General features: G+C 41.4%; 2 protein-coding genes across 3 annotated transcripts; both read right to left on the bottom strand.

The window, feature by feature from the left end:
- Positions 1-483: 483 nt before the first annotated feature.
- On the bottom strand, positions 484-5,942 carry cenpt (centromere protein T). 2 transcript variants are annotated; one of them, XM_041067308.1, is made up of 13 exons: positions 5,616-5,942; positions 5,203-5,323; positions 4,972-5,113; positions 4,790-4,883; positions 4,460-4,596; positions 4,263-4,320; positions 3,925-4,070; positions 2,705-3,682; positions 2,146-2,466; positions 1,945-2,044; positions 1,570-1,737; positions 1,286-1,390; positions 484-975 (listed from the first exon to the last, which is right to left on the bottom strand). In XM_041067308.1, the coding sequence occupies exons 1-13, from the start codon at positions 5,699-5,701 to the stop codon at positions 846-848; spliced, it is 2,586 nt and encodes an 861-aa protein (XP_040923242.1). In that variant the 5' UTR covers positions 5,702-5,942; the 3' UTR covers positions 484-845. The 2 variants fall into 2 exon arrangements, with proteins under 2 accessions (XP_040923242.1, XP_040923243.1); XM_041067309.1 differs by having other exon boundaries at positions 1,570-1,734.
- A 765-nt stretch (positions 5,943-6,707) lies between these two features.
- Positions 6,708-8,946, bottom strand: ndufa4b (NDUFA4 mitochondrial complex associated b). The gene is made up of 4 exons (XM_041067481.1): positions 8,760-8,946; positions 7,477-7,565; positions 7,268-7,328; positions 6,708-7,040 (listed from the first exon to the last, which is right to left on the bottom strand). Exons 1-4 carry the CDS (start codon positions 8,808-8,810, stop codon positions 6,984-6,986), a joined length of 258 nt encoding a protein of 85 aa, XP_040923415.1. The 5' UTR covers positions 8,811-8,946; the 3' UTR covers positions 6,708-6,983.
- Between the last annotated feature and the right edge of the window lie 164 nt (positions 8,947-9,110).

The raw sequence follows: 9,110 nt of genomic DNA, 5'->3' as shown, positions 1-9,110 counted from the left end.
TCGACCGCTAAGGGTTGAATTTAATTAAAATGCGAACGGAATTAATCTCTGGATCCATCAGCTCACCTTGAATGTGTCTTTAATACATCTTTATCCTCTGATGATCACAAACTAACATCTTCGCAGCGGCCGCGTCCTCTTGAGATAAACTGCGCGAACAAACTTTGAATGTTGAGAAAGTGTTCGGTTAAGTTTTCCACTGACACAGCTGCAGCTGTTTAGTTGGATCAGCTCGACCGACTGCGATAAGGCCTGAAGTTGGTTATTATTATGAATTTGCTCCACCTAGCGGACACGGGTGAAGCGCTGGATAACATGACCCGACAGGACTCATCTAACAGATCCCTCTGCAGAACCAGTGCTTTCCTTTCCTTTCCGTTGTTCTCATACATTATAGATTGCTGTCCATCAATCCACAAGGGAAATGTTACAGTTAAAGGTGTCAGTTCATCAATGGCCATGAATCAATCACAGGAATTTGAAACAGGGAACTTTATTTCAGCATTTGTTACTTTAAAAGATCTGTGCACCAGCTTTTGTTTCATACTGTCAGAAAACAGTATATGCACAAAAAGATAAATGAAGAAAGTTGACACATACTTGTATTAATCTTGAGTCAGACATCATAGTAATACAGCATAAGAAATAATGACAGACAGGAAGATACACAGACACAGAAAACTGAATTCTCAGTGAATATGTTAACAAATAATTACAAATTTACAGAAATCTTTATATTCTGATCAACAGCACTACAGACAGAGACAAATCAAATGCAGTGTCAGATAAATATGCAGCAGTCCAAGAGATGAAACCAGAAAAAAATATAGCTGTACTTAAAACATTCACCTCCGCTTTTTAGGGACGACGACATTTCCACTGGTTGCAATGGGGATCAGGAGCTTACGTTGCTCCATGCGAAGATATTTTTCAATAAGCACTTCCACTGGCACCTTGTCATTCACATAACCCTGCCTGCAAAGTGCAAAAAAAAACACACCAGTCCAGTTAAATGGAAGAAAACTAATGCAAAGTGTTAAGCAATTTTTTTTATCTGTACTGTTGGCAAGATGTGACCTCCCAGAGATGAGTGTTGTACAGTATATTAGAGAAATATTTCAGAATTACCTTCAGACATAAAATACATCAAGCTTGACATCTAGAGGTCAATATAATCCTTGTGTGACAGTAGATTCTAACAACTTTCACATTTCTTTTTTGATCACAGTCATTAATCCTGTGCTAAAACCACACGCATGCTCATTTCAGCACACAACGCACTGACCTTTTCAACAGGAGTTCAGCATCCTCCACCTCGATGGTTTTTCTCTTTGCGTGACCTGCATACGTCTCCAAGTCGTCAGCTAGTCGGTCAAAGAATTTATCCATTCTGTTCAAACAATAACATGCATCAGTTAAAGCTACCAAAAAGGATAACTGGCTTTGAAATGATTTCCCTACTTTTCAATTAAGTGGTTAAAAACACTGTCTCACAGTCCACTTGTTTGTTTGTTCCAACAATCTTTAAACTCACCTCTACAGTGATAGTCTACAGTGATAGTTACTTACATTTGTTTTAGGACAGGGTAAACATCAGCAGAGACCTTCATTTTGGCGAAGTGTTTGAACACGCCCATAAGGTAGTTCTTAGGAAGGCCTGCTTCTTTGTTAGTAGGCCCCCTCTTCCTCTGTTGCACCTTCTTTGGTTTAGATCCAGGTAAAGCTTCACCTGTACTACTGGTGGTACAACAGACAATAGAAGAAGTTGTCAGTTACATAAAAGATGATAAACAGATATTTACTTATATGAATATCTGAATATATATACACACACACACACACACACACACACATACATACATACATACATACATACATACATACATACATGCAGGCAGTTTTTGTAATAAAGTGACTAGATGTGTAGAAGAAAGTGCAACTTGCCTGGTTTGAATATTCTTAAGAACAGAGGGTGAGGCCTGAGGATCAGGCTGGAAAAACTTTCTTTTCTCTCGCACAAACGCTGGAGTCTTGCAGGGGAATTCTGAAGAGTTTAGAAAACAAAGCAACATGTTTTATGCTTCTCATTTGTTTAACATAAAATGCGCACACACACACACACACACACACAAAAAAGAGACTGACCCTCACTCTCATCGTCATCATCTTCATCCTCCAGCTCTTCTTCCTGTTCAGCAGGGTCCGAACCAGCAGCTTCCTCAGACGATGCATCACTCGGGTGGCCGTTGTCCTCAATACCATGTGTCATCTCCAGAACAGGAAAGGAGTTCTCTTTATCAGCATCAGGCCTGGCCTCTGTACATGGAGCATCTTTCTGTCCTTGGGTTGAAGACTCAGCCCAGTCAGTCATCCCAATAAGAGGCTGGCTGCTCTCGTGGCTCCCTGTTTTCAAGCTGTGGTGTAGATCCATAGTACTGTGTGTTTTGGACTTGCCCTCAGACCATCCTACATGCAAACAATAACATATAAATAAGAAAACTCACTTTAAAAATACACTTATATGCATTTTGGATAGTTTATTTAGAGTTGGTAATATTTACAACTTGTAATGATAATTTAGTCCAGCATATTTATTAATAACTAGACAAATAGGCAGGAAATGCTAAATACAGTGCTAATAACAATAATATATGTTAGCTGCATCTCTATTATCCACAGTAAGAGATGATATTTTTTGCCTTACCTGCCTCTGCGTTATCTGTCAAATACCCCCCTGTTTCTGTAACAGGCATAATGAGTCCTCCTTCAGAGCGATGAGCCCTTCGAGTGATGTGTTCCAAGTCATGTTCCAGCTGTTCTGACGCCTGCTCGCTCCCCTCCTCCTCCTCCTGCATCCCATCATACTTCTCTTCAGTCTGAGACTCAGCCGCACCCACATCTTCCTCAGACTGAGACCTGGCTTCAACATCCTCCTCTGACTGAGAATCATCTGCACCTTTGTGCTCTTCTTCAGCTTGAGAGTCTGGTACAACCTCCTCTTCCTCAGACTGAGACTTGGCTGCAACATCCTCTTCAAACTGGGAATCAACTCCACCTTCTACTTCTTCAGTATGGGAGTCAGGTGCAGCCTCTTCTTCCTCAGACTGAGACCTGCAGGCAGCATCCCCTTCGGTTTGAAGATCAGCTGCCCCTTCCTCGTCTGTTTGAGCTTCCACTGCATAATCAGTTGTATCAGGGCTCACATAAGCCTGAGATTCAGCTACACCTTCCTCTTCCTTTGATTTCAACATGGCTGCAGCGTCGGGTAGACCATCGGCTGTACTCCTCCCCTCCCCCTTTAGACATTCAGCTGCATCCACATCTTTCTGCGACTCAGACTCAGGAGCACATTCTTCATTCTGAGTTTCTGCCATGATCCCCTCCTCAGCTGGAAATACATACACTGACTTCTCTTCCCCCATCTTGCTCTGCTCTGCTTCCATCTGCTCCATGTCCCTCATCTGTCTCTGAAGCTGAGAAGCCATCACTGTGGGTTTGTCCTGCGTTGCGACAATGGAATAGTTGGAGGTCATGGCATCAGGGTGGGTGTAGAGGGCCGTGTCACAGTTGACTATGTCAGTCGTGATATCAGGTTCACTGAGGGGGCTTAGGCCCAGGGTGAAGCCCTCAGAGTAGGTGGTCTCATTGAGACCGCCCTCCACCGGCTCAAATCTGCTCACTCCTGGGTGACAGGAAGAGAGATAACCATGAAGAAGATAAGAGTATTAACAGCAACACTGAACAAAGCTGCAGAATATAACTAGTAGTTATATATAATATATTTAATCATTGACCCTTAAGTTTAAATGGTTAATAGAAAAGGTGACCTAATAAATGAATATTTTGTTGTACATTGTTACACATCTGATCACACCTGAAACAAAAGAGGAAAGTTTGGTAGGTTAATAAAAGGATTTTAATCACCATGATCTCCTGCCAACTGCCGTTTATTTACAGCAGCGCCAAATTCTTCCTCTGTGATTTTTCGACGGTTGGGAACTTTTCTCTGCAGGCCCCGTTTCTCAGTCCAAACATCCACAAAGGGTGTCTTTAAACTCAACGAATTGGAACTGCAAACCAGATAGGACAAACCATGTAGTTATGAGTTAGTCACTCGTTAACATTGTTAACAGCAATCTGATTACAAAAGAGATTTCCTTAATAAAATCACTCACTGTAAGTCAGACAATGCCTGATCAGAGTCAACCTTTTCTATGTTTGAAAAGAAAACACAACATTGTAGTTTTTTAAATGTTGTTTACCTTGACAAAGAAAGGGATGAAAGGTCGCCAACTGATTTTTCATTTTCCTCTTCAACATCTGTAAATATAAGCATCTGTCAGTTAACCAATAACACATGCATGCAGCAGCAGCAACACACCCAGACCTACAGTAAATGTATGAATTTACAATAACAAACATTTACAGGATCTTATACAGTCCCTTTAAATCACCTTACCATTTCCATCTTTAAGTCGTTTTTCAAAAGCTGTTACATTGAGGCTCCGGCGTGGTCTCTTTCTGCTCAGGCCCTTTGCAATGCTTGCTGCGTTGCCAATAGTTAAATCAGGCAGATCCAACCCTGACAGCTCAATACTGAAGTTCAAGAAAATATAAACTTGTTATATACACACACACTACATAAATTAACCAGCTGCATAAAAAACAATTTGCAAATGATACTGTTGGAGGGACTGCAGGTTAAGTGGAATTTTGTTGAAGCCTCATATTGATGCAAAAAAGTCAACTCCTCACATGTCAGAAACATGCTGTTAAACACACAGCTCACCTAGGACGCTTGCTGGTAATGCTGGAGTTAGCTGAAGGCAGCTGTGGCTCTTCTGACCCAGCTCTCTCGTGAACCACCGGGGACTTCACAGGCTCTGAATCATGTTGATTAAAGGACACAGTTAAAAGGACAACAATCATCTGCAACATGTTGTGTGAAGAAAGTTGTGCCCATGCACACACCTGTCAGCAGGATGTTTCTGAGTATGTGCCTTGGTGTGTCTCCGTCATCAAACAGCATTGAGGATGGAGCAGGAGTGTTCTTTCTGAGCACAACCGAAGTAGTCCTCCTTTTAGTAGCAGGCAGAGATTTCCTGGTTATACTCTGGAAAAAAGGGTAAACAGATCGTTTTATGAGACACAACACCAACAACATGTCTCTTATCAGCAGATGACCCTGCTGTTCCTCCTCACCTCACGGACTTTGTGTTTCAAGCTGCGCCTCAGGATGTCCTGTGGGGTTTGAGCTCCAGCATCTTTCTTGCTCAGTCTGTTGCTGCGCCGTATCCCACTGGCACTCTGGACATTGGAGGCACTAAAGACAAGACAGCTCGAAATTAAATCAATACCGGGTATAAAGTCTTTGAGACTCATGAGTAGCAATCTAAAAATCAAGATTTTCTGTGTCAACATGGAATAACATTGCCCTGACCTCCTGTGTCATGTGTGTTACAGTCTTTCTATCCAGTGTTTACAGTTTTGCTCAAGTTAATTCAAGCTTACAGTTACAAGCAAAAACAAGCCAGGCCAAGAGTTTGAAACACCAAGCCTTTGACTTTGTTCTTTACCAGAAAGGCTTAATAAAGATAAAAGTGCCGTTGAAGTACCTGCGGGTTATGGGAGTCCTGGGTGGCTCGGTGCTGAGGATATTTTTCAGCAGGACCCGAGCAGATAAATCCTCCGTTTGATCCATTTAGAGACAGGGTGGCTGTTCGTCAGCTGGTTAGCTGATGTTAGCTTACAAACGTCTATAAACAGTGAAATAGTAGCGTTAACCGTGTTAAACCGCGGCTTTTTGTAAATCAGGCGAAGAACAATGGGCCCAACCAACGGGGCTGAAACCAGGTCAGTGTCATTTACGACAGGTTTTATCTAGTTAAACGAGAATTAGCCTCTGTTGTCCGACTAATGTTGTTCGACTCAACGGATTCATTCCTTACACTGTCCCGCGTTATTTTTAAGTGAAACCTCGCGAGAATGTGTATTCCCGTCATCGACTCGTTATCGCCTCCAACTGGAGAATCGAAGAAGAACACGGGGTTCAGTGTTCAGTGAAAGTATACACATCACACACACATAGACAAGTGTTCTAGTCTTCTCATTTTTAAGATTTTGCAATGACTGACCGGTAATGAGTTTGTGAAGATCCGGATTTATTTAAAACATTTTCATGTGTTTAGAAAACTTACCAGAGACAAATAATTTATAGGAAAATTAATAGAACTGAGCAAATGAAAGTTGCTAATAATAACATGATATCTCAGCAACATTATGTTTTACATACGCTCCTCATTTTCTGTTTTATTGTATAGAGAGCCAGGTCCTCCTGCACCTTGGGTTACTGATTCACTAACTTTCACTGCTCACTGTTATTTCTCAGAGAGGTGTTCTTTTATCTGACTTGCTGAAAATCTGAAATATGTTCCTGGGGTTTTCTACTTGTTAAAATTTAAAATAATTTTTATGAGTTTACCAAAGATTGAAGACTCTTTATTTATCTGAATTTAAATATTAGGATAAAGGACAGGAACTCCAAGCAACACTGTTTATACCTCTTGAATACTAGTCTCAAGATACCATACCACCAAAAAGTACTATTATAAACTTCAGTTTATGAAACCCTGAGGCTGTGATTTCTCATGTTTTGATCTTTTATCAAAGCTAGTGTGAACTCAAAAAATACACATGCAAGTGAGACATGAAGTGAAATGGATTTAATGGTTTACAACAGAGTCAAAAATAAATTCATAAATTAGTAAAGCAGGTGGTTGCCTGCTTTATTCATACAGTCATCGATTAAGTGAATGAACCCTTCTTCCCTTCACACTGGAAATGACCTGACTGAATGAGTGCAGGAAAAAAGTGTGATTCAATCTTTGTTCAATGTCATGGTTTATTTTTGTATTTGGCAAAAAGTGCAAAGGCTCTTCACACTGACGACAACGTCAGAGACAGAACTGCAAAGACACGGTGACTTAGAAATCAGGCCTGTCCTTCTTCAGCTTGGAGTAGTCCATGTTAACCGTGAAAAGCTGGAAACACACACAAAAACAAATGTACACAGTCAGTATGAGGAAGGCAATATGGACTTTGAGGCAAGATAACAGAAAAGATATGGCTTGTCCTTTACAGAAATAGACTTGTGCTTTAGATCTAACCAAGCTGCCATATAAAGAAACATGAAAATGCAATAAAACAATCAAAATGTTTTAAAATTGGCGTGAAGAGAATTTAAGTATAATGCACAGAAAGCTGTTACTTTGTACTGCTGATTGTGCTGCAGTTTGTTCCAGGGCTCAGGGTTGTTCTTGCGATCCCATCTGGAATAAGACAAGAGGAACATTTTTTCAACACATAATACTGTACACGTAAATATACAGAGGCTCAACAAACAAAAGTTACATCCACAACAAGAGTGTCCATTTTCTTCTAACAATTTCTACTGTCTCAGATCTCACTGGTACTTACGAGACATCAGGGTTTTTCAGAGCCAGCCGACACAAGTACGTGAAGCTCATGGTTACCCCACCACCGATGAAGACGAAGAGGGGGATCAGCTGGTGACAAAGGAACACAACCACTGAAAATCTGCTGTTGGTCACATTAGTGCAGAATAATACAGCTTACCCCAGTGGATCTGAAACTTTTGGGCTTGAGACTTCTTAAAACAAAAGACCTTCTGTTTGTGATCTCTTGTCCTTGTATGCACTTATGCACATGCACACACATACGTGTATATGTGCATATATGTGTGTATGTGTGTGTGTGTGTGTGTAGGCTAATATTAGATTCATTATTAGGACACTAATAATAAATAATAGCCTGTCACAAGACAACATACTGTAAAATACATATGTTTTTTCTATTTATCTTTGTCATGTTTTCCCCCTGGCTAATGTGATAGTTAAGACACTGCGGTATTCCACCAAAAAGAAACCTCACACTGTGTAGTAGCGGACAAAAACATATCTACCAAGCGGTCTATTAATAACCGTTTCACCCCGTCGTCCTCTGTTAGACAGTAGACTCTCTACATGCATTGGCCTGGCCTAAGTCATTCCAGCATGGAGACCATACAGTACAGTACGTGCAGCAGCGACCCACATACATGGCTGTGAACATTGTCCTCCCATGTGCAAGAACGCCTGTTTTTCAACCCAGATCTTTCAGTCAGATCGTTATTATAACAAGTCATTTCCAACATTGTCTCCTGTATGTTATGTTTGTGTTTCGTGACTCATCATTGCATGGGGCATCGTTTTTAAAGCTGCCAAAGGAGGCTGCTATGAAGCCCAGAGGATGGCAGAGAGGAAAAAAAACCCACAACTAACCTGTATGCCGTTACAGGAAGGATAATATGAGGGATGAGAAAATAAGCGACCGGATTTGGATCTGGAAGTGGATTTATGTGGATCGTATTGTTGCAATTTGTCCTTTATCAGGCATTTTATCCGAAATGGGTGGCTACAGCTGTCGAGGAATTTTAACGGATGAATATGCCGCATGCTGTTACATTTTGCATTTTGTGTATGAGCCCAATCGTTGCACGGATTGTGAAATACTATGTTTTTATATATATGTATATAAGTGTCATTTATTGTAGTGCATTGATCAGTAGTAACACATCAGATAATTAAGGTGCGATCTGCGGAAACGGGAGCGCGCCTAACGCACCGCGCTTCTGAAAGACACATTTCAATGTCAGCGGGTCGTACACAAATGATCCAAAAAATACAGTGATCAGGACTTACAGCTGGGTGGCTCTTGACCTGTTTGGCGACGAGCCTGAACACAGACGACATGGTGGACAATCCTCCCTCTGATAGAGTCTGTAAAAGCGAATATCTGCGGGCAAAAATGCGCGCTGCTGCGGAGGGTTTTCTTACGGTGTCCTACAGGCCTGAATGTACACTGAGCTCTACACCACCTCCTCTACTGTCAGCCAATCCCACAATGAAACGACACAACAGCTGCACATCTGTACCCTGCAGGACCGTTTTTCATGTGCGGGGTGGCAGCAGGTGCAGCCCTTAGTTAAAGATCCTCTGGATCTTACACACGAGGAATTACCCATTGATTTGAAACCCTATTGTTTTCCCAGT

The sequence above is a fragment of the Toxotes jaculatrix genome, chromosome 21, assembly GCF_017976425.1.
Source record: "Toxotes jaculatrix isolate fToxJac2 chromosome 21, fToxJac2.pri, whole genome shotgun sequence".
Lineage (NCBI taxonomy): Eukaryota > Metazoa > Chordata > Actinopteri > Toxotidae > Toxotes > Toxotes jaculatrix.
Note: the sequence above shows the minus strand (reverse complement) of the source record. Positions and strands in the feature narration are given on the sequence as shown.

What these genes read in the sequence shown, in the direction of transcription:
- cenpt (XM_041067308.1), bottom strand. Translation starts at nt 5,701, where the DNA reads ATGGATCAAACGGAGGATTTATCTGCTCGGGTCCTGCTGAAAAATATC. An exon ending in CAGAAACATCCTGCTGACAG is followed by an intron (nt 4,884 to 4,971) that starts GTGTGTGCATGG and finishes AACATGATTCAG; the next exon opens with AGCCTGTGAAGTCCCCGGTG. An exon ending in GACAGATAACGCAGAGGCAG is followed by an intron (nt 2,467 to 2,704) that starts GTAAGGCAAAAA and finishes GTTTGCATGTAG; the next exon opens with GATGGTCTGAGGGCAAGTCC.
- ndufa4b (XM_041067481.1), bottom strand. Translation starts at nt 8,810, where the DNA reads ATGTCGTCTGTGTTCAGGCTCGTCGCCAAACAGGTCAAGAGCCACCCA. An exon ending in CTGAAAAACCCTGATGTCTC is followed by an intron (nt 7,329 to 7,476) that starts GTAAGTACCAGT and finishes GTCTTATTCCAG; the next exon opens with ATGGGATCGCAAGAACAACC. An exon ending in AGCACAATCAGCAGTACAAA is followed by an intron (nt 7,041 to 7,267) that starts GTAACAGCTTTC and finishes GTGTGTTTCCAG; the next exon opens with CTTTTCACGGTTAACATGGA.